The 24,897-nt window shown below is 47.9% G+C and overlaps 1 protein-coding gene across 1 annotated transcript in view; it reads left to right on the top strand.

The window, feature by feature from the left end:
- The window catches only part of LOC147730363 (solute carrier family 13 member 2-like), a 553,046-nt gene extending 547,604 nt beyond the window's left edge, over positions 1 to 5,442 (top strand). Inside the window, exon 11 of the mRNA XM_086955166.1 lies at positions 5,096 to 5,442. Coding sequence (XP_086811292.1) covers positions 5,096 to 5,224 — 129 coding nt within the window. The 3' untranslated portion in view covers positions 5,225 to 5,442. The remainder of the gene's footprint in view (positions 1 to 5,095) is intronic.
- The last annotated feature ends 19,455 nt before the right edge of the window (positions 5,443 to 24,897 follow it).

The following is a 24,897-nucleotide window of genomic DNA, read 5'->3' on the forward strand; positions in this document are numbered from 1 at the left end:
TGTTGACAAGGCATCTAAACGCTTTTGAAATACAGACATCAACCCCAACATCTGGTCCATCGCCTTACCCATCTGAGCCAAGTCCGTGCAACCAGCAGCAGAGTTATGTACCAAAGCAGGTGCACTCTGTACCACTGGAGGCTGTGTCGGGGGGGGGGGGGAGGGGGTAATAACGCATTAGCCGGTGGTGCCCTGGTCGAGACGTCTTTCTTGGTCGTTTTTGCCTTTGCCGGTGGTGCTGCGGCCGGAAAATCCTTGCAAGTCTGTTTTCGAATGCGCATGGACCTGCCTAGCCCCTGTGACGAGGGGCCTGCGACCACTTCAGGTGCTGTGTCAGCTACTACGCCCGAATCCTCCTGCCTGCAAACCTCCATAAATCCTCGCGCCCACTCTGGGCCCATTCCTTTCGCCATGGACATGAACTCTGCCCACAGACCCTCTTGCGGCTCGACCGGCTGCGAGTCCGCCTCGCCAGGACCCTGGGTGAACAATGGAAACGGTGTCCCGAATTCGCTCATCTTGGGGTAGGCCTCTGCCCTTCGGGTCCCTGAGGGGGGAAGAAAAGTGAATGAATGCGTGTGCTGCGCCTTCCTGAGCCCCCGGGCCTGCCCTCTCATTTTTGCTAAGTCCCCTAACATTAGACCCCTCCATTCCTTAGTCCCCAGCCTTATATACCTTCACTCTTGCACTGGCCGCTGCCAGAACGTAACGCCTCCTGCTAACCCTGCTCTTCTGGTCCTGAGCAACCTAGAATATGACAAAGGTGAAATTAGGGGAAAGGGATGAAAAAGTTAGTACACCTTCATACCGGGGCAGTGGCGGTCCCACTGACCCCTGGTGCCCAATCACATTTAAAACTTTCCTGCAGTAGAATTATTTACATGCACATGTCTGCTTGCATTACATACGGGTACTTTTGTTACTGTCATACTTGTACTCAGTGCTCCCTGAACTTATGTTCATCGCGAGTAAGTTCACGAAGGAATTTCCGATACATGATCTGCGCTGGGGAGTGGGGACAGCGGTTTGGGATATTAGCATTCTCCTATCAGAAGGATCTGATGGTACCTCCCCGTGGGAGCGCTCACACTGACATATATTACTTCATTACCCAGGTATGTCCCGAAAGCCCCCAGCCATGAAAGCACTGAAAGGAAAGCAACTGGCATAGAGCGGGGGATTTGGGGGGGTGAGGTACTGGGCCCAACCTTAAATAACTCCTGCCCTTTATTTCGTACCACCTAAATTGGTACTCTACACTCGGCTTCACACAACAGTGAGACCGTTCGCGCGCCTGGGGGTCACGGAGCTAATCGGAAAGAGCGTGGCCAGTGGTGGCAGCGGTGACTGGCTAATGGGGGATTTAAAATGGTACTCGTTGAAACTATACTTTTGATTGTAGTAGATACGCTACAAAGGGATTTCAAAGATACTGAGCTTTGTTCTGCAGCGCGGGAGAGCGGCCGCTTTCGTTCTTACATGCCGCTCTCACTCGAAAACAAAACGAGGTTGGGGGGTGGTGCTCACTGGTTGTACATGCGCTCACGAGCAGCCGACTCAGGTCGTCCCCTTAACCGGGCCACAGCAGGCCGCAACGTAGACATGTCGATCCCGCACTCGCGTGCATGCCTATCGGCCTCACCACCGCAGTGTGTTCTCAAGCGGTGTTCCGACACTTCCTTGAAGCGGGTCAGCAGGCCCTGGACGCAAATCCGCCCGGCCAGAGAGACAAGCTGTCGTAAGGCCACTGCCGCTGCCCGCCCTTGCCCGCACAGGGACCACTATTTCACGGGTCCCCGACGCTAGCGGCCACCCCGTGCGCAGGCCCACGCCGGTATTTGGGTTCGCCCAGCACGGGGAAATGGAGGGAATGCCCGTAATAACCCAGGGTCTAATGATGCCCCGAGCGGGCAAGCACCTGATCTACAGTTTCATATTTACAATACCCTAAGGCTCTCTCGGCGCCTCTGGTAATAAGGCCCGCATTGCCTGAGGCCTGACTCGCGGGTATCTACGGGCGGCTTTCACTCACTAGGCCCCAAGGCGCGTGGGGCCTAATCGCCATCTGGGGTTTTTCGGGCCCACCATATTCCGCCGCCATCTTGGGTTTTTCAGGCCCACTATGTCCCGCCGCGTGGCAACCACAACGAGCACGCTAGCCTCGCCAAGCTTCCCCCGGTGTCCCTGTTTAGGACGCGTACGATCCTAGTCCACCCCTTCCGTCCTAGTGCTGCTAACCTCGATCACACTACGGTGATCTCGCTATGGCCTTCCCGGCCCCCCCCCCGTGGTGTCGGCCACAGGCACACGTACCTTGGAAAAGCAGCAAACTGGGCGCGGACGGCGCGGGTCGCGAGCGAGGACCAGGCGCACGACAGGGACAGGAAGCAGAGGGCGATCAGGGGGGCAGGCCAGGCCCTAAATACCCGGCCCGGCCCGCGGGGACCTCCCCCAGGAAGCAGGAGTGGATGCCGCGGGAAAAAGGGGGGGGGCTCCCAGGGGACCCGCTCACCCCAGCACGCCAAACCACATGGGAGGGGGCTGGACTAGTGTCCACTAGAGAGGCTGCCCGCTGATGTCCCCCTGCGCAGGACGTGGGCAGCTGCATCCTCTGCCTGACTTCCGGTATGCTGTAAATCAAGGAGTGAAATCTGTGTATTTCACCGCTTTCTGGGCACAGCGCGAACACACTCTGCACCGACCGCACCTTGGCAAATATAGCCCTCTTCTTGGGCTCAAACAACAAGGCACATGCCACCCTACCCTGGGCAGGCCACCAGCACTGCCACTGTGGAGAAGCGTGGCTCAGTGGTTAGAGGCGGCAGACCCAGAAGCTGAGATTGGCTGTGGACCAGGGTTCGATTCCCCGCCTCGGCGGGTCTCGGGCTCAAAAATTCCACGGAGTCGACAATTCTCGCTCTGGTGCCTACTCGACTCACGGGGTCACACTCTGCGACTCTGGGCAATAGCTTGCTTAATCTCCACTACGGCCCCTCGCGGCGGGATGCCTGGCTTTCACCTTGTGGATACCCGGCCAGGGTATCTCACAGGGGAATACCAGGACGGGTTCCCTAAGCAAGCGCCTTGAGGCCCCTGGGTTAAAGCGCGCTATATAAATCGAAGCACATTTACATTTACATTTACATTTACTTATCCTGGAATGCGACAGCAGCACCCTCACTTGTGATGGTCAGGGAGCGAGCAAAAAGTGCTCCTCCCAAGTTTCTGTAGTTTTTTCTTGGAGTCAAAAATAAAAACCCTCCTCTGGCGCTACATCCAAGAAATCAAACTGGGCAGAGCTGGGCCCAGGGAGACCAGCTCACAGGCCCCTCCAGCAGAGGGACAATCCTTTGTGGCAGCTCCTCCTGACACCCAGCAGCCCTCTTCGTCCTTCAGGTCCAAGTAAGCACCCTTACATGGGGTCACAGCTCCTATATTTATACCACTTCCAGTCTTTATCCTGCCCTGGCACAGGGCACTGGACCTAGTCCGACTCCAAACCAGTTCTGGGGGGCACTTAACAAGTGCACAACACTTCCCATTGTTTGTGTCGGCTCTGGCCCCAGACACACCACAGGGGCGGAGCCAGCATTGTGGAAGGCAGGCACAGTCCTATTCAGGATCAGGTGCTACTCTTTCCACTACTCCAAGTGCAGATTGGCATATTCCGCCTAGCGCTGACTCACCCAGCCCCTTTGGAGCCACTGCACCTCCCCAGCCCCTGTCATCCAGAGCCATACCTTGAATAGGCACTAAGACACATAGCACACAGAAATGCCCCCTTCTAAAAGTGAAATTTCTAAAATAGTGATAATAAAGCTGCGAACACCATTAGACAGCATTTATTACCACTATTCCAAACATACCAAACTTGATTACGCCACCCCTCCCATATCAGAAATTACCACTGAAACACATATCAGGGAATCCCCAATGCATTAATTTGAGAGGGCATCCTCACAGTATTGTGAAACCAAATAGGCTGTTTGTCACTACCAGGACATGTCACACAGTTAAGGCACATGATCTACCTTTTACCTACATTGCACCATGCCAATAGGGCTAGCTAGGGGCTACTTAGTGGTGACTAATATGTAGTAAAATGGGAGTCACACACGTGACAGCCACTTTATGAGCCACATCACAGCGGCTGTAAACAGTGCACGCAGGCCCTACAATGGCAGAGGCCCGAGACAGGTTTGAAAGGCTATTTTGGTGGGTGGTGCAAGCAGCACTGTAAGCACACCAGTAGCATTGAATTTACTGGCCCCCGGTATATGAGATACCACTTTACAGGGGACTGATAGGTAAATTAAATATGTCAAACAGGTGTAGACCAATCTTACCAAGTTTGCCATAGAGAGTACATGCACTTTACCACTGAACATCAGTGATAAAATGCCCAGAGTCCTAAAACCACCAACACCAGGTCAGATAAAATATCAGTAGAAAGGCAAAAAAGTTCTGGGATGACCCTAAAAAAGGGCAATTCCAACATATACTAAATTTTCAAATGCAGTCATGAGCGTCGCCTGTCAATAAAGACCATGGCAAGAGTGGTGAATTGTTTGTGCTTTCATAGTCTGAATGAAGCATGGGTATTCTTTTGCCATCCTAATTAGCAAGAACAATGATGTGCAACAGTGTCATCAGGGTAATGTGTAGATTGATTACATTACCTTTAGGCCTACTCTACCATAGCACAGTTCTGTCCCTCCACCATCTTTACAACACTGTAAGATTTAGGTAGCGCTGGGGAAAGAGCCAGTGTTTACATCACTCTTATGAGGACAGGAGAGGCACCTACAGCATAGCTCAGTGAGGTTATTCTTCATGAAGGGGAAGTCCCATTTCATAACTATGTACTGGGAGTAGATAATGTAGAACTAAGAGTAGCAGGAAGTGATCTAAACATATATGACTTAATATATTTAGCTAATATTTAAAAAGTACTCATAACCTTGAGATGGTTTACGTTGTGTACCCCCAGTGGATATGATATATAACCACCTGGGGAGTACCGCTGCTTGAAATACGTTTTCCTTGGGGAGAGAGCTCTAGTCTAACTCACACCTCTTCCGTTTTTTATCCACAGGTAAAGGCCGGCTTCATGCTGAACGTAATTGGAATACTCACAATCACTCTGTCCATCAACACCTGGACATTCTCCATGTTTAACTTGGGGACATTCCCAACCTGGGCAAATACCACACAGAACCCATAACCCTTGACGAAGATGCAAGTTCACTCAACTGCCTGTGTGTGGGAGAAAAGACAAAAGGCTGAGCCTCGGAGAGTAACACTGTGCCCCGGGGGTCTTATACACCATTCCTTGGCCCCACTCTGGAACAGCCACAGCATGTCAAAGGAGAGTCTCCTTTCTCTAGGTCTCAAATATTTAGCACACTGGGAAATAATAAACCATTGCAATGCATCCCTGACAGCCACGGATGGCAGGTGTGTTCTTGTTTCTTTTGTATGCCACAGTTGTTAAGTGACTGCGGGATGGCTCAGAAGGCTACATTAACCAATGTTTCTGCCAAGCCTAACTTTTTGCACAGCCATCCAAGACTATTTTGCCAACACCTCCAGGTCACCAAAGAGTTACTGTACACTACCAGCTGTACTACCACTCATGAGTGTCTGCAGGGTTTCTATAGTTCCCGTTCCTTGTACCATACCAAGGAAAAATATACTACTTTGAGATATATATCACTTTAAAATCAGTCAATAAACGAGTAAATATAGATTTGCATCTGCACGTACCAAGGAAGTTTGTGACATGTCCCAGAAATATATACCTAGGCGTTTATTGCTTAGTTGAGGGCAGGGAGGGTTGCAGGTGCCAGAGGGCGAGGATATATGCATTACATTTAAATCAAGAGCAGGTCTAAGTTTCTTTCCCTCTCCCAAGATTGATATGTCAGATAAAAAAGAACCCACACAAAGGAGTAGCTAAATCAGTGGGTCAGTGAGTACAGTTGTGAAAGATTACATTTTTATGTGTGTCACCATAAGCCTGGATCAACTTGTATATGTTATACGCTACATTAGATTATACATTATTGTCAGGCCAGTTTTCGGTGATCGCCATTTTACTCCGCATCTAATAGCACTGAGCCTATTATTTGATTGACAGGGTGATCTGGGATGTAGGGTGTAGAGAAGTAAATGAGGATCCATTCACGTAGTACGTCATCACGCTTGGCATCCATTTTAACTACCTGATTCAACCAACTGGATGCTCATACGGCATAACAAGCATCATCACTTGAAGCCAATGTCAGTCCGGTTCTCCAGGGACTGTGAAACTCAGGCAAGTAGGTAAACCATGTGATAAGTATCACTGTTGGTACTGGACCCAGTCTTTCTAAAGACAAGGTGAACATTCACAACTTTTAAGTATTACTCAGATGTGACTGATGCGCATACTGCACCTTTGATGTGGCAGGCAGCAGAGGGACCTCTGAATTTGGGTACTGATCTTTTTCGGTGGAACTGGGACGAGTTGCTTGATGCAGTGGCGTCACCTATGCCGAAGGAGCTTCCTCCACTGCTTTTGAGCATTGCAGAAAACAAAAACATAATTATATGTTTCCTGTTGCTTTTCGGTGGGGCTGCTCTGCTCATGGGGCAGGGCAGGAGTGGTTTGCCCACTCCTAAGTGCACAGTGACTGTTTGGTCAACCCTCTGGCACCACCCAAACCAGTCATGCACACTTTCCCTCTTCTCCATGCATGCTGCATTACAGCCTACATGGAGAACTGGACCACCCCTACAACCCTGGCCCCACGGCGCTCAAACCAATTACAATGCTGGACTACACCTGTGATTGATTTATTTTTGTTCAGCTCACTACCGTGATGGCGACCCTCCTCCTGCTCCTGCTCCCAGAGTGACCTCTGTGCCCATCCCCCCACCAGCGAGCCATGCTGGCCACAACTGGCTTGATGGAGGGGTGCCAGGATCTATCGCTCTTGATTGTTCTTGCTCGTTCACAAACAAAAGAGCATGGAGGCCTCGGCACCAACATAAAGTTGACGATTTGGGGTCTCTTTCAAAGGTGGGTTTGCCGAGGGCGAAGTAGTCACAACAACTAAAGTAGAGATGGGGGCTTTCATGAAAACTCTAGCCCATTACGTGGTAATCAGCTATAAAGGATTGGAGCAAGAGGCACAGTGGTAGTTTTTTGACTTCGGGAGCCTCTATATTCTGACGAGTTGGATTGGCATATAAGGTAGGTAGACCTGCATGGTGGAAAGTGGATGGTGACCTAGCTGGACAGGCTGTCAGTGGCGGATGGCACGAATTGAAAATGGAGAGGTGTAAAAGTTGTGGATGAGAGGTTGTAAGTAAACTGCTACGAGGGCTCGAGTCAGGGTACCACGCGGGTGGACGGTGTCCCCCCACTTATTTTACTGGGGGACACTGTCACCCCTGCCAAACAGCAAATGTATGACGTTACAACGCATACTTTTACAACGAATACCTTTACAACACATTTTTTACAACGCAACATCCAGTACAACGCATTCCATTACAACGCATGCCATTACAATGAATTTTTTAAAACTACCTTTACAACGCATTCCATTGCAACGCATACTACCTTTACAACGCATACCAGTACAACACATAACTATTGGATAGTGTAGGGGTAAAAATTACTATTCTAACTCCAGGGGGGTGCAACTGTAGGGTAAACGTTGGATAGTGTAGGGGTAAAAATTACTATTCTAACTCCAGGGGGGTGCACAGTAGGGTAAGTGTTGGATAGTGTTGGGGTAAAAATTACTATTCTAACTCCAGGGGGTGCAACAGTAGGGTAAGTGTTGGATAGGGTAAGGGTACTATGCGTTGTAATGGTATGCATTGTAATGACATGCGTTGTAGTGGTATGCGTTGTAGTGTTATGTGCTGTAATGGTTGCGTTGTAATGGCATGCGATGTAATGGATGTTGCGTTGTAAAAGTTTTGTTGTAATGGTAGTGGGTTGTGAAAGTTTTGTTGTAAAGGTTGTTTCCCCAAACAGCTGGACTACACTCTTTGGCCTCTCTGGGATGAGGAGCTCGGCACCTTTCGTGATGTCACTTCTTGTCGTGACATCACTTCCGGGGACAGCGTCCCCCCACTTCTTTTTTTACGACTTGTGCCCTGGCTGCTACAGAGGGCAGTTAAATTGATTTTCCACTGCTAAATATCTTAACTTGAGATTAGAAATCGAACTCATCTTTTAGTCATGGGGAGGTTAAGTGATAGGTCCAGAATCACAGGATGTTGAGCCGACGCTGGAACTCAATGTTCAGTTCTGCGTAACTGTAACGCTAACTCCAACACATTCAGCATAGATATTGTTCACCAAAAAAACGTTACAGGGATCCCTTCGGGCATGGCTACTCCTCACATGGCATCTTCTGGAGGCAGCAGGACAGGATAGAGTGCGGGTTAGGGTGGTCTCAGTGCAGGTGGAAGAGCTCGCGCTCCCCTGGGTCTTTCTACATATAGGGGTACCAAGTCTCCTGTGACCTTTAGTAATTATTAGTGAATCACTACTTCTCTTCCATCAACACAGACCCTCGAAGAAAAGCTGGGGCTCGTGTCTGATGGATGTCCCCTCTTACTGCCTTTCGTGTTTGCAGCTAGTTACGAGTTAACAAACTTCACCAGGACCATAGGGGGCTCAGGATCTGGGCCTCAGGGACAGCGGGTGGCTGAAAGTAGCTGGCTGGGCTCGACCTCTCACAGAACCTGACAGAGTTTAAGAGATTTACAGAGGGACACCGAGCCTTCCACCTGTAGCTGGTTGGCTCAGGGTCTGGCCTTTCACTTCTTGGAAAGGGCTGATTCATACTGAGTTGTTCACCTCTTGCCTGGTGGCTCAGGGGAATAGGCAGCACTTACTATGTCACTTTGTGGGTCACTTACCATGACCAGATGACGTGGGGTGGAGAGCTCTAGGTTACTCTTGGTCAGGCGCAGCGGAGCTTGGCCCTCGTCTTTTCCACTACATCCTGGGGCATATTGAGGCAGGAACTGATGCAACTGAAGGAAAGGTAACAAGGATAAAAAATAACCAATCACTGCATGGCTTCACAATAAAGCCACACTGTAATTGGCCATGTTCTTCAGTGAAGACAAACCTGCTGCCTCCAAGACTAGGCCTACTCTAACTTCTCTTGAGCCAATCCAGACACTCCTCCTATGTTGTTTATATCAGAACACAGCATAAGACCAGCGCCAGGATTTGCTGGAACAGCCAAAATCAATGCTCCTTTGGAGACCACACGGAATGCAACTATGATCACCGGCTCACTAATGTTGTGCTGGTGGAGAGGCCTCAGGTCTGCATGTCGGTCAGTCGTAGGAAAACCCTTGTCCAACCTGACATGCTCACTAACAGTTCAGACCCAGGCAGTTTGAGTCTTTCTGCCTGCTGTCTATAAGATGCCCCCTCAAATGATTGGAAGACTAGGCATAGCCCTGCTGTGCACTGCACTCAGCTGCGGTGAAAATATACCATGCCACGGCCGGAGTATAAACAAACATTTAAAATTGCTGTTAACAAAACATAACATTTTTAATGGGGCCAGGGGCAACAAATACAGGAGGTGGGGCAACACCCTTATGCATCCATGGAGAAACTGCAGCTGCAGGCTGTGGTTCTAAATAGAGAGTGTTCCACATTTTCACACTTTGGAATCAACAAAGGGCATCCAAGAAGGTACCAAGAGGGTATAACTGTATGCCTGATAGTACCTTGCCCCTTAACCTTCTTACCACGTGGTGAAACAAGCAATACATTGGGTTTAGATAGGAAGCATTCGCTTGTCACCAGTTTTGGCATTCTTTGCAGGCTTGAGCTCTTGACAGCAGCACTTGTAACACTGGATTTTGGCTCTGTATTGAAACAAGGTAAGTTATCTGCATGCAAGGCAATCAACCTCCTTTCGCCTTTCATGTTGAAGATGCAGCAAGACTTTTCCATAGTCCTGAAGTATATTCAATACTCTTTCAGGGAAGGTGGAATCTTTCTCCTCCGGGGGATCTTCATCAATAGACATATGCATTGAAAAGCCCTTCCCAAGGGCAGGGGCCCGAGCACATATTACATATTTTTTTGAAAACACACACATATATATATATATATATATATATATATATATATATATATATATATATATATATATATATATATATATATATCCTTTTCACGAGTGCTGGTAGTGAAGAAGCACTGTCGGCAGGCGGTCCGAGCCGGGCACCAGCAGTCCCAACAAATTCTTTACGCTATTGCCATTAAATCTATCATTTTTTGCACAGAAGAGGTGTCCGGGCTATCATTTCAAACATAGGTGATTCGCGTAAAGAATATATATATATATATATATATATATATTTATGTGCAATAATTGTCGAGTAATTTTGTCTCGATTGAAATATGGGGCCATAATAATAGGCGCAAGTATTTTGCGCTTTTTGTCACAAACAGGCCTTTAGTATCAATTACTGTTTCTTGGTTTTTATAATAATATTTTGTATAATCTTGTTTGGAAATCAACCCCGCAATGAATGTATTGTTTATATATATTTTTGGACGGAAATAAGAACTACAGAAGCCAACGTGAATCTGTCTTTCAGTTCTATGATTTTACCTGTCACGTGATGTATCACGTGACATTCATGCACTTTAAATATTTGTATGTGTATTGTAAACTTTAATTGTGACCAAGCCTGCTGGGTCAGGCGAAACGCGTTGATAAGCGACAAGAGAATAAAAATAAGTTTTTCACCATGTTGTTGTCGTCTCCTCTTCAAATGGATTGTTGAGGTTTGAGCTCGTAATGTGATTCCTGCCTTTGCTCATGAGGTCGGAAGACGACGCGCCCTCTGATTTGGTGACGCAGAAGTTTGTGAGCATTTGGAGAAGTTTGTTTACTGCCGTCCCTCTCACGCAGACCGAGTCGGAGAAGTCGAAAAAGAACTCCGCAGTGTCCCGATTTCACACGCCGTGCAGAATCCGTGCCAGGACTTGGGTGAGTGCTAATAATCACCGGACAATTGTTTGGCGGTAAAGGAGGCGTTTGTGATTATTCGAGGTACGAGTGTCTGCGGCACTGAGGAAGAGGGAAAGCTTTGTGTGGGAGGGTCTGAGATTGAGTCAGCCCCACACTAGCGGTTGGTGTAAAACGCAAGGATTAGAAGTAATTGAAATGTCGCTTGAGGAAATGAACGAACGCGAGTAGGAAGCACTGCAGATATTTGATGAAGCAACCATTGGTGCTGCGGCAAAACAACAGCCTTCAAGAGTTCGAAATGAGAAAATGCCTGACGTAATGGTGCGATTGAAGCGCCTTGAAAAATTATCCCGGGGTGAGCTTTCAAAATGGTGGGAATCAAGATCCCTACAGCGCTACCTCGAAGTAGGGAGAATTCCAAGGGGGCTAAGAATACTTGTGGCCCCAACCTAAGAAGACCCCGACCCCCTAATGTTACAGGAGTGGGCGGATAATAATCAAGACTCATCTTGCCACATGCTGAGAATCTTAATCAAGTATGCGGAGAAAGATCGCGCAAAAATGATGGAGGAAATTAATCAAATTAACGACATGCTGGCTAAAGAGGATAATCAGGAACCAATTGTTCTCTACAAAAAGGAGATGGGAGAACGGTTGAAAAAGTTGGGAACGTCTATCAAGGAACGAAAAGCACAAAAGTTCATAAGGGACAAAAAGGATTATGACCGTGGGCAGATTTATACATTTGCCAAAAAATTTGAAAATGTAAGGCTAATGAAAATTAGTGGCGCAGCACAAAAACAACAGACAGCCCAATCTGGCATAAGTAGCGTACCAAGTTCAGATGTGGTGACCTCAGCAGAGGAAGGGCCCAGTGGGGAAGTGGAAGAACGAATCCCTACAGTTATTGACGAATTTGGTTTTTTTCAAGAGGACCGACGGTTCATCCTTTGCCCAAGAACAAGGGTAAATTACGCCAAACCGCCAAGAGGAAAAGGCAAAGGAACAAAAGGCGCCAAGGTGCAAAACAAAGAGCAGTGATCAATGCACAAATGTCTTCTGACATTATCCCGGATTTGACCCAACCAAAAACATCGGTGATTAACTTGACCAACATGGAACTGCCTATTGAGGAGGAAAAGATCCTCAACTTAGGACAATCATTTTGCCCGATTGCCGAATTTAATTACGTCCAAACTCGGATAGACATTTTCAAATTCGCAAGACTTTTGAAATTAAAAAAACATTTCTCTTTGAACCAGGGTTCAGTGAGCGAGACTTTAAACCACGGAAACAGTGAGGCTTCACTGGGAGAATTAAATGTACAGGACATGGACCTCATGCTTGATATTCAACCTTCTGGTAGAATATACGAAGAATATGAGAATGGTGTGAGCTTTGAAAGACAAATAGCTGATGAACCATTAGAACTAATGAGTCAAGCAGATGAGGTAGCAAGATCTGAAGGACTGGTCATCAATGCGAGTGACCCAACTAACTTTCGACACAGATCTCGATATATTCCTTACACTGCACGTGATAGCATTGACATTTTCAACGATTTGGTTGTAAATGACCTAAAGAACTTGGAGAAATGTACTAGTGTGTGCAATAAAAAATTTAGCAAGCAAGAAAAAGTTCAGACAGCCCTTATTAATAAAATCATGCAGGAGGACAAATGCATAGTACGTGATGCTGATAAGGGCGGGAAGGTAGTCCTTTGGGATAGACAACAATATTTATCTGAAGCTTATAAACAGTTGAACAATAGAACTTGCTATGTAAGGGTTAAACCTGAGATTATGCTTAACAGCCACGCACAATACAATGCAGAATTGGATAACTGATATGGACAACTACTGATCACTCATGATGAGTATAAATATCTGAAAATAATTAACCCAGTTACTCCAGTTTTTTATTTGCTCCCGAAGGTGCATAAGGACCCTTGTAATCCCCCTGGTAGGCCAATTATTTCGGCTATAGGTGGTGGGTTAGAAAACACCTCAAAATTTATTGACTCTTTCTTAAATCCATTAGCTGCTCAACTCCCGTCGTATATTTTGGATACAAGGGATTTTCTTAAATCCATCTATGATATTCCCTGGGAAGATGATTTGATTTTGGTGACTATTGATGTCACCACCTTGTACACGAGCATTAAGCACAGTGATGGACTTAATGCTATAAGACATTTCCTTGGGACAAGACCAATTAAACTATGGGCTCATACCCAAACTTCTATCAATGGTCTCAACCTGCTTAAAAAATAATTTCTTCATCTTTAATGATGAATTATTTCACCAAACCTGTGGCACTGCGATGTGCACCTGCTTCGCCCCCAGCTATGCTAATTTGCATATGGGCTGGTGGGAGGAGCAGGTGATCCAGAAACAGTGCCAAAATGAATGGGAAAACAACATCCTTCATTGGAGTAGCTTTATTGACGACTTGTTTGTTGTCTGGAGAGGCCCCCTATCTGATTTAAATATGTTCTTGGCCAAAATATAGAAAAACAGTTTAAACTTGAAATTCACCAGTACTGTAAGCACAGAGTCTGTCAACTTTTTAGACCTCACAGTCTACATTAAGGACAATAAATTACAGACTAAATTATATAGGAAGGAGACCTCTGGAAATACTGTGCTTCATGCCAGTAGTTTCCACCCTACTAGTTTGGTGAATAGTATCCCCTATGGGAAGGTCTAAGGGTTTTGAGAAATTGCAGTGACCCTAATGACAGAGAGTGTGCATTAACTGACCTTCAATTACGCTTTAAACAGAGGGGGTACAGTGATAACTGTCTGAATACATCTTTCAGTAAAGTCAAGCATAAAACCAAAGAGGTCCTCTTCAAAGACAGTAGGAAGATGAAGAAACAAGCAGAAAATGAGTGTAGGTTGATCACTAACTATAACAAATTGCATGGATCGGTGAGGAAAATTTTGACACGTCATTGGCATATTATCAAAAATGACCCAATTCTCGGTCCTTTACTCACCAATAGACCCCTTATAACTTTTCGTAAGGCAAAATCATTCAAGCAAATGTTAATGAAAACCACGTTGACTAAAGCTAAGAAAAAGACAAAAAGAGCAATTGGTTGTCCAGAAAGGATGGGTTCTTAAAGTGTAATAAATGTAAAGCGTGTGAGCATGGAAAAAATGCTAGTACATACCAACCAGGCCTTTCTAACAGAACTAAAAAGATCAAAGGACAATATGACTGCAAGACAGACTTTGCGATTTATGTTTTGCGATGTAAATGCAACCTACAAGTATGTAGGGAGCACGATTAAGCCCGTTCATCAACGGGTGTTACAACATCTGAGGGCGATCAAAAATGCAGATAGATCTTATCCGGTCGCCCGGCATTTCGAAAAGTTTCATGAAAAAAATCCAAGCAGTCTGTCCTATTTTGTTATCGATTCCGTACCCTTGAATAAAAGAGGGGGGGATAGGGTTAAAAGGCTCCGCAAACTTGAATTGTGGTACATAGTGGAATTAAATACAAAAAGCCCATACGGATTAAATATTGAAGAGGATCTGTACACACACCTATGACTCTTGATTACATTGTAATAGTGATGAATTTCTGGTAAATTTAGCTTCCTGGTTAGTGTAATTCATTTCTTTTAGTTTAGAGTTCTTTTGTGTATTATTATTTGTTTTCAATTTTGTTTTGACACTTAAATGATTGAACTGATCGGATTTGCCCACTGGGGCTAGATTTGTAAACCTATTGGTTTCTGGTTTCTGAGGTTAATCCGCTATTAAAACTTTGGAGCTTTGATGCAAGTGCGATTTATCGAATATAAACCATTGACTACAGTTTGTTTGAAGGTGGCTAATTTAAGCCCACTTGGGCTGTATTATGTGCAATAATTGTCAAGTAATTTTGTCTCGATTGAAATATGGGACCATAATAATAGGCGCGAGTATTTTGCGTTTTTTGTCACAAACACCCCTTTAGTATCAATTACTGTTTCTTGGTTTTTATAATAATATTTTGTATAATCTTGTTTGGAAATCAACCCCGCAATGAATGTATTGTTTATATATATTTTTTGACGGAAATAAGAACTACAGAAGCCAACGTGAATCTGTCTTTCAGTTCTATGATTTTACCTGTCATGTGATGTATCACGTGACATTCATGCACTTTAAATGTTTGTATGTGTATTGTAAACTTTAATCGTGACCAAGCCTGCTGGGTCAGGCGAAACGCGTTGATAAGCGACAAGAGAATAAAAATAAGTTTTTCACCACGTTGTTGTCGTCTCCTCTTCAAATGGATTGTTGTGGTTTGAGCTCGTAATATATATATATATATATATATATATATATATATATATATATTTTATATATATATATATATATATAGCAAAGGCAACTTCTATGAAGAAGACAAGGTGCACACTCTTGTGAGAAGTACAGCTTCATTTAATCAGTCACGGCAATCTCGAACAGCTTTCCTGACGCGTTTCAGTAGTCCTGCTACCTTTCTCAAAGGGTCCACTGCAGCATTGTTCTGTATTGCACCACATTGGCTCCCCCTATTTCCGTTGTTTTTATAATGATGGTCCCCATTGGACCACCTCTGGTGGTATGTGCGTTGCATTATGGGGCTCGTGGTTTCGCTTGTGGTGTTCCTCGTGGTAGTTTGATGCCGTCTGTGTTAGCTGTACGTGTCAATTCATGCCGTGTGTTCACAAGTCCCTGCACAGTCCCATTTTCAAGGCTGGTGTGGGTCCCTGCCTCGGCCGGTCCGAGGCGGCTGCCAGTGCCCCTTAACAGTCTATACGACATCAAAAGTTGTAGTCCATGAGGGCGGGGCATTGCGGCGCTCTTGGCGGGCGGTGCGTTCCTTGATTCGGCTGGACAATGCCGTTTAAATATCAAAGGTAACTTTTTTGAAGAACAGAAGGCGCACACTCTTGTGAGAAGTACAGCTTCATTTGATCAGTCACGGCAATCTCGAACAGCTTCCCTGACGCGTTTCAGTAGTCCTGCTACCTTTCTCAAAGGGTCCACTGCAGCATTGTTCTGTATTGCACCACATTGGCTCCCGCTATTTCCGTTGTTTTTCCGTTGTTTTTATAATGATGGTCCCCATTGGACCACCTCTGGTGGTATGTGCGTTGCATTATGGGGCTTGTGGTTTCGCTTGTGGTGTTCCTCGCGGTAGTTTGATGCCGTCTGTGTTAGCTGTCCGTGTCAATTCATGCCGTGTGTTCACAAGTCCCTGCACAGTCCCATTTTCAAGGCAGGTGTGGGTCCCTGCCTCGGCCGGTCCGAGGCGGCTGCCAGTGCCACTTAACAGTCTTGCGACATCAAAAGTTGTAGTCCATGAGGGCGGGGCATTGCGGCGCTCTTGGCGGGCAGTGCGTTCCTTGATTCGGCTGGACAGGGCCGTTTAAATATCAAAGGTAACTTCTATGAAGAAGACAAGGCGCACACTCTTGTGAGAAGTACAGCTTCATTTAATCAGTCACAGCAATCTCGAACAGCTTCCCTGACGCGTTTCAGTAGTCCTGATACCTTTCTCAAAGGGTCCACTGCAGCATTGTTCTGTATTGCACCACATTGGCTCCCGCTATTTCCGTTGTTTTTATAATGATGGTCCCCATTGGACCACCTCTGGTGGTATGTGCGTTGCATTATGGGGCTCGTGGTTTCGCTTGTGGTGTTCCTCGGGGTAGTTTGTTGCCGTCTGTGTTAGCTGTCCGTGTCAATTCATGCTGTGTGTTCACAAGTCCCTGCACAGTCCCATTTTCAAGGCTGGTGGGGGTCCCTGCCTCGGCCGGTCCAAGATGGCTGCCAGTGCCCCTTAACAGTCTTGCGACATCAAAAGTTGTAGTCCATGAGTGCGAGGCATTGCGGCGCTCTTGGCGGGCGGTGCTTTCCTTGATTCGGCTGGACAGGGCCGTTTAAATATCAAAGGTAACTTCTATGAAGAAGACACGGCGCACACTCTTGTGAGAAGTACAGCTTCATTTAATCAGTCACGGCAATCTCTAACAGCTTCCCTGACGCGTTTCAGTAGTCCTGCTACCTTTCTCAAAGGGCCCACTGCAGCATTGTTCTGTATTGCACCACATTGGCTCCCGCTATTTCCGTTGTTTTTATAATGATTGTCCCCATTGGACCACCTCTGGTGGTATGTGCGTTGCATTATGGGGCTCGTGGTTTCGCTTGTGGTGTTCCTCGCGGTAGTTTGATGCCGTCTGTGTTAGCTGTCCGTGTCAATTCATGCAGTGTGTTCACAAGTCACTGCACAGTCCCATTTTCAAGGCTGGTGTGGGTCCCTTCCTCGGCCGTTCGAGGCGGCTGCCAGTGCCCCTTAACAGTCTTGCGACATCAAAAGTTGTAGTCCATGAGGGCGGGGCATTGCGGCGCTCTTGGCGGGTGGGGCGTTCCTCGATTCGGCTGGACAGGGCCGTTTAAATATCATAGGTAACTTCTATGAAGAAGACAAGGCGCACACTCTGGTGAGAAGTACAGCTTCATTTATTCAGTCACGGCAATCTCGAACAGCTTCCCTGACGCGTTTCAGTAGTCCTGCTACCTTTCTCAAAGGGTCCACTGCAGCATTGTTCTGTATTGCACCACATTGGCTCCCGCTATTTTCGTTGTTTTTATAATGATGGTCCCCATTGGACCACCTCTGGTGGTATATGCATTGCATTATGGGGCTCGTGGTTTCGCTTGTGGTGTTCCTCGCGGTAGTTTGATGCCGTCTTTGTTAGCTGTCCGTGTCAATTCATGCCGTGTGTTCACAAGTCCCTGCACAGTCCAATTTTCAAGGCTGGTGTGGGTCCCTGCCTCTGCCGGTCCGAGGCGGCTTCCAGTGCCCCTTAACAGTTAAGGGGCACTGGCAGCCGCCTCGGAATCGCGAACCGCGAGGAAAACGACAAGCGAAACCACGAGCCCAATAATGCAAAGCACATACCACCAGAGGGGGTCCAATGGGGACCATCATTATAAAAACAACGGAAAAAGCGGGAGCCAATGTGGTGCAATACAGAACAATGCTGTAGTGGACCCTTTGAGAAAGGTAGCAGGACTACTGAAACGCATCAGGGAAGGTGTTCGAGATTGCCGTGACTGATTAAATGAAGCTGTACTTCTCACAAGAGTGTGCGCCTTGTCTTCTTCATAGAAGTTACCTTTGATATTTAAACAGCCCTGTCCAGCCGAATCAAGGAACGCACCGCCTGCCAAGAGCGCCGCAATGCCCCGCCCTCATGGACTACACCTTTGGATGTCGCAAGACTGTTAAGGGGCACTGGCAGCCGCCTCGGACCGGCCGAGGCAGGGACCCACACTAGCCTTGAAAATGGGACAGTGCGGGGACTTGTGAACACACTGCATGAATTGACACGGACAACTAACACAGACAGCATCAAACTACGGCGAGAAACACCACAAGCGAAACCACGAGCCCCATAATGCAACGCACATACCACCAGAGGTGGTCCAATGGGGACCATCATTATAAAAACAACGGAAATAGCGGGAGCCAATGTGGTGCAATACAGAACAATGGTGCAGTGGACCCTTTGAGAAAGGTAGCAGGACTACTGAAACGCGTCAGGGAAGCTGTTCGAGATTACCGTGACTGATTAAATGAAGCTGTACTTCTCACAAGAGTGTGTGCCTTGTCTTCTTCATAGAAGTTACCTTTGATATTTAAACGGCCCTGTCCAGCCGAATCAAGGAACGCACCGCCCGCCAAGAGCGCCTCAATGCCCTGCCCTCATGGACTACAACTTTTGATGTCGCAAGACTGTTAAGGGGCACTGGCAGCTGCCTCTGGCCAGCCGAGGCACGGACCCACACCAGCCTTGAAAAAGGGACTGTGCAGGGACTTGTGAACACACGGCATGAATTGACACAAACATCTAACACAGACGGCATCAAACTACCGCGAGGAACACCACAAGCGAAACCACGAGCCCCATAATGCAACGCACATACCACCAGAGGTGGTCCAATGGAGGCCATCATTATAAAAACAACTGAAATAGCGGGAGCCAATGTGGTGCAATACAGAACAATGATGCAGTGGACACTTAGAGAAAGGTAGCAGGACTACTGAAACGCGTCAGGGAAGCTGTTCGAGATTGCTGTGACTGATTAAATGAAGCTGTACTTCTCACAAGAGTGTGCGCCTTGTCTTCTTCATAGAAGTTACCTTTGATATTTCAACTGCCCTGTCCAGCCAAATCAAGGAACGCACCGCCCGCCAAGAGCGCCGCAATGCCCTGCCCTCATGGACTACAACTTTTGATGTCGCAAGAGTGTTAAGGGGCACTGGCAGCCGCCTCGGGCCGGCCGAGGCACGGACCCACACCAGCCTTGAAAATGGGACTGTGCAGGGACTTGTGAACACACGGCATGAATTGACACAGACAGCTAACACAGACGGCATCAAACAACTGCGAGGAACACCACAAGCGAAACCATGAGCCCCATAATGCAACGCACATACCACCGGAGGTGGTCCAATGGGGACCATCATTATAAAAACAACGGAAATAGCGGCAGCCAATGTGGTGCAATACGGAACAATGCTGCAGTGGACCCTTAGATAAAGGTAGCAGGACTACTGAAATGCGTCAGGAAAGCTGTTCGAGATTGCCATGACTGATTAAATGAAGCTGTACTTCTCACAAGAGTGTGCGCCTTGTCTTCTTCATAGAAGTTTCCTTTGATATTTAAACGGCCCTGTCCAGCCGAATCAAGGAACGCACCGCCCGCCAAGAGCGGCTCAATGCCCCGCCCTCATGAACTACAACTTTTGATGTCGCAAGACTGTTAAGGGGCACTGGCAGCCACCTCGGAGCAGCCGAGGCAGGGACCCACACCAGCCTTGAAAATGGGACTGTGCAGGGACTTGTGAACACACGGCATGAATTGACACGGACAGCTAACACAAACGGCATCAAACTACCGCGAGGAACACCACAAGCAAAACCACGAGCTCCATAATGCAACGCACATACCACCAGAGGTGGTCCAATGGGGACCATCATTATAAAAACAACGGAAATAGCGGGAGCCAATGTGGTGCAATACAGAACAATGCTGCAGTGGACCCTTTGAGAAAGGTAGCAGGACTACTGAAACCCGTCAGGGAAGCTGTTCGAAATTGCCGTGACTGATTAAATGAAGCTGTACTTCTCACAAGAGTGTGCGCCTCTTCTTCTTCATAGAAGTTACCTTTGATATTTAAACGGCCCTGTTCAGCCGAATCAAGGACTGCACCGCCCGCCAAGAGCGCCGCAATGCCCCGCCCTCATGGACTACAACTTTTGATGTCGCAAGACTGTTAAGGGGCACTGGCAGCCGCCTCGGACCGGCCGAGGCAGGGACCCACACCAGCCTTGAAAATGGGACTGTGCAGGGACTTGTGAACACAGGGCATGAATTGACACGGACAGCTAACACAGACGGCATCAAACTACCGCGAGGAACACCACAAGCGAAACCACGAGCCCCATAATGCAACGCACATACCACCAGAGGTGGTCCAATGGGGACCATCATTATAAAAACAATGGAAATAGCGGGAGCCAATGTGGTGCAATACAGAAAAATGCTGCAGTGGACCCATTGAGAAAGGTAGCAGGACTACTGAAAGGCGTCAGGGAAGCTGTTCTAGATTGCCGTGACTGATTAAATGAAGCTGTACTTCTCACAAGAGTGTGCGCCTTGTCTTCTTCATAGAAGTTACCTTTGATATTTAAACGGATCTGTCCAGCCGAATCAAGGAACGCACCGCCCGCCAAGAGCGGCTCAATGCCCCGCCCTCATGGACTACAACTTTTGATGTCACAAGACTGTTAAGGGGCACTGGCAGCCGCCTCGGACCGGCCGAGGCAGGGACCCACACCATCCTTGAAAATGGTACTGTGCAGGGACTTGTGAACACACGGCATGAATTGACACGGACAGCTAACACAGACGGCATCAAAAATACCGCGAGGAACACCACAAGCGAAACCACGAGCCCCATAATGCAACGCACATACCACCAGAGGTGGTCCAATTGGGACCATCATTATAAAAACAACGGAAATAGCGGGAGCCAATGTGGTGCAATACAGAACAATGCTGCAGTGGGCCCTTTGAGAAAGGTAGCAGGACTACTGAAACGCGTCAGGGAAGCTGTTCGAGATTGCCGTGACTGATTAAATTAAGCTGTACTTCTCAGAAGAGTGTGTGCCTTGTCTTCTTCATAGAAGTTACCTTTGATATTTAAACGGCCCTGTCCAGCCGAATCCAGGAACGCACTGCCCACCAAGAGCGCCGCAATACCCCGCCCTCATGGACTACAACTTTTGATGTCGTAAGACTGTTAAGGGGCACTGGAGCCGCCTCGGACCGGCTGAGGCAGGGACCCACACCAGCCTTGAAAATGGGACTGTGCAGGGACTTGTGAACACACGGCATGAATTGACACGGACAGCTAACACAGACGGCATCAAACTACCGCAAGGAACACCACAAGCGAAACCACGAGCCCCATAATGCAACGCACATACGACCAGAGGTGGTTCAATGGGGACCATCATTATAAAAACAACGGAAATAGCGGGAGCCAATTTGGTGCAATACAGAACAATGCTGCAGTGGACCCTTTGAGAAATGTAGCAGGACTACTGAAACGCGTCAGGGAAGCCGTTCGAAATTGCTGTGACTGATTAAATGAAGCTGTTCTTCTCACAAGAGTGTGCGCCTTGTCTTCTTCATAGAAGTTAACTTTGATATTTAAACGGCCCTGTTCAGCCGAATGAAGGAACGCACCGCCCGCCAAGAGCGCCTCAATGCCCCGCCCTCATGGACTACAACTTTTGATGTCGCAAGACTGTTAAGGGGCACTGGCAGCCGCCTCGGACCTGCAGAGGCAGGGACCCACACCAGCCTTGGAAATGGGACTGTGCAGGGACTTGTGAACACACGGCATGAATTGACACGGACAGCTAACACAGACGGCATCAAACTACCGCAAGGAACACCACAAGCAGACCACGAGCCCCATAATGCAACGCACATACCACCAGAGGTGGTCCAATGGGGACCATCATTATAAAAACAGCGGAAATAGCGGGAGCCAATTTGGTGCAATACAGAACAATGCTGCAGTGGACCCTTTGAGAAATGTAGCAGGACTACTGAAACGCGTCAGGGAAGCTGTTCGAAATTGCTGTGACTGATTAAATGAAGCTGTACTTCTCACAAGAGTGTGCGCCTTGTCTTCTTCATAGAAGTTACCTTTGATATTTAAACGGCCCTGTCCAGCCGAATCAAGGAACGCACCGCCCGCCAAGAGCGCCGCAATGCCCCGCCCTCATGGACTACAACTTTTGATGTCACAAGACTGTTAAGGGGCACTGGCAGCCGCCTCGGACCGGCCGAGGCAGGGACCCACACCAGCCTTGAAAATGGGACTGTGCAGGGACTTGTGAACACACGGCATGAATTGACACGGACAGCTAACACAGACGGCATCAAACTACCGCGAGGAACACCACAAGCGAAACCACGAGCCCCATAATGCAACGCACATACCACCAGAGGTGGTCCAATGGGGACCATCATTATAAAAACAACGGAAATAGCGGGAGCCAATGTGGTGCAATACAGAACAATGCTGCAGTGGACCCTTTGAGAAAGGTAGCAGGACTACTGAAACGCGTCAGGGAAGCTGTTCGAGATTGCTGTGACTGATTAAATGAAGCTGTACTTCTCAGAAGAGTGTGTGCCTTGTCTTCTTCATAGAAGTTACCTTTGATATTTAAACGGCCCTGTCCAGCCGAATCAAGGAACGCACCGCCCACCAAGAGCGCTGCAATGCCCCGCCCTCATGGACTACAACTTTTGATGTCGCAAGACTGTTAAGGGGCACTGGCAGCCGCCTCGGACCGGCCGAGGCCGGGACCCACACCAGCCTTGAAAATGGGACTGTGCAGGGACTTGTGAACACACGGCATGAATTGACACAGACAGCTAACACAGACGGCATCAAACAACTGCGAGGAACACCACAAGCGAAACCATGAGCCCCATAATGCAACGCACATACCACCGGAGGTGGTCCAATGGGGACCATCATTATAAAAACAACGGAAATAGCGGCAGCCAATGTGGTGCAATACGGAACAATGCTGCAGTGGACCCTTAGATAAAGGTAGCAGGACTACTGAAATGCGTCAGGAAAGCTGTTCGAGATTGCCATGACTGATTAAATGAAGCTGTACTTCTCACAAGAGTGTGCGCCTTGTCTTCTTCATAGAAGTTTCCTTTGATATTTAAACGGCCCTGTCCAGCCGAATCAAGGAACGCACCGCCCGCCAAGAGCGGCTCAATGCCCCGCCCTCATGAACTACAACTTTTGATGTCGCAAGACTGTTAAGGGGCACTGGCAGCCACCTCGGAGCAGCCGAGGCAGGGACCCACACCAGCCTTGAAAATGGGACTGTGCAGGGACTTGTGAACACACGGCATGAATTGACACGGACAGCTAACACAAACGGCATCAAACTACCGCGAGGAACACCACAAGCAAAACCACGAGCTCCATAATGCAACGCACATACCACCAGAGGTGGTCCAATGGGGACCATCATTATAAAAACAACGGAAATAGCGGGAGCCAATGTGGTGCAATACAGAACAATGCTGCAGTGGACCCTTTGAGAAAGGTAGCAGGACTACTGAAACCCGTCAGGGAAGCTGTTCGAAATTGCCGTGACTGATTAAATGAAGCTGTACTTCTCACAAGAGTGTGCGCCTCTTCTTCTTCATAGAAGTTACCTTTGATATTTAAACGGCCCTGTTCAGCCGAATCAAGGACTGCACCGCCCGCCAAGAGCGCCGCAATGCCCCGCCCTCATGGACTACAACTTTTGATGTCGCAAGACTGTTAAGGGGCACTGGCAGCCGCCTCGGACCGGCCGAGGCAGGGACCCACACCAGCCTTGAAAATGGGACTGTGCAGGGACTTGTGAACACAGGGCATGAATTGACACGGACAGCTAACACAGACGGCATCAAACTACCGCGAGGAACACCACAAGCGAAACCACGAGCCCCATAATGCAACGCACATACCACCAGAGGTGGTCCAATGGGGACCATCATTATAAAAACAATGGAAATAGCGGGAGCCAATGTGGTGCAATACAGAAAAATGCTGCAGTGGACCCATTGAGAAAGGTAGCAGGACTACTGAAAGGCGTCAGGGAAGCTGTTCTAGATTGCCGTGACTGATTAAATGAAGCTGTACTTCTCACAAGAGTGTGCGCCTTGTCTTCTTCATAGAAGTTACCTTTGATATTTAAACGGCCCTGTCCAGCCGAATCCAGGAACGCACTGCCCACCAAGAGCGCCGCAATACCCCGCCCTCATGGACTACAACTTTTGATGTCGTAAGACTGTTAAGGGGCACTGGAGCCGCCTCGGACCGGCTGAGGCAGGGACCCACACCAGCCTTGAAAATGGGACTGTGCAGGGACTTGTGAACACACGGCATGAATTGACACGGACAGCTAACACAGACGGCATCAAACTACCGCAAGGAACACCACAAGCGAAACCACGAGCCCCATAATGCAACGCACATACGACCAGAGGTGGTTCAATGGGGACCATCATTATAAAAACAACGGAAATAGCGGGAGCCAATTTGGTGCAATACAGAACAATGCTGCAGTGGACCCTTTGAGAAATGTAGCAGGACTACTGAAACGCGTCAGGGAAGCCGTTCGAAATTGCTGTGACTGATTAAATGAAGCTGTTCTTCTCACAAGAGTGTGCGCCTTGTCTTCTTCATAGAAGTTAACTTTGATATTTAAACGGCCCTGTTCAGCCGAATC

The sequence above is a fragment of the Lissotriton vulgaris genome, chromosome 2_1 (assembly GCF_964263255.1).
Source record: "Lissotriton vulgaris chromosome 2_1, aLisVul1.2, whole genome shotgun sequence".
Lineage (NCBI taxonomy): Eukaryota > Metazoa > Chordata > Amphibia > Caudata > Salamandridae > Lissotriton > Lissotriton vulgaris.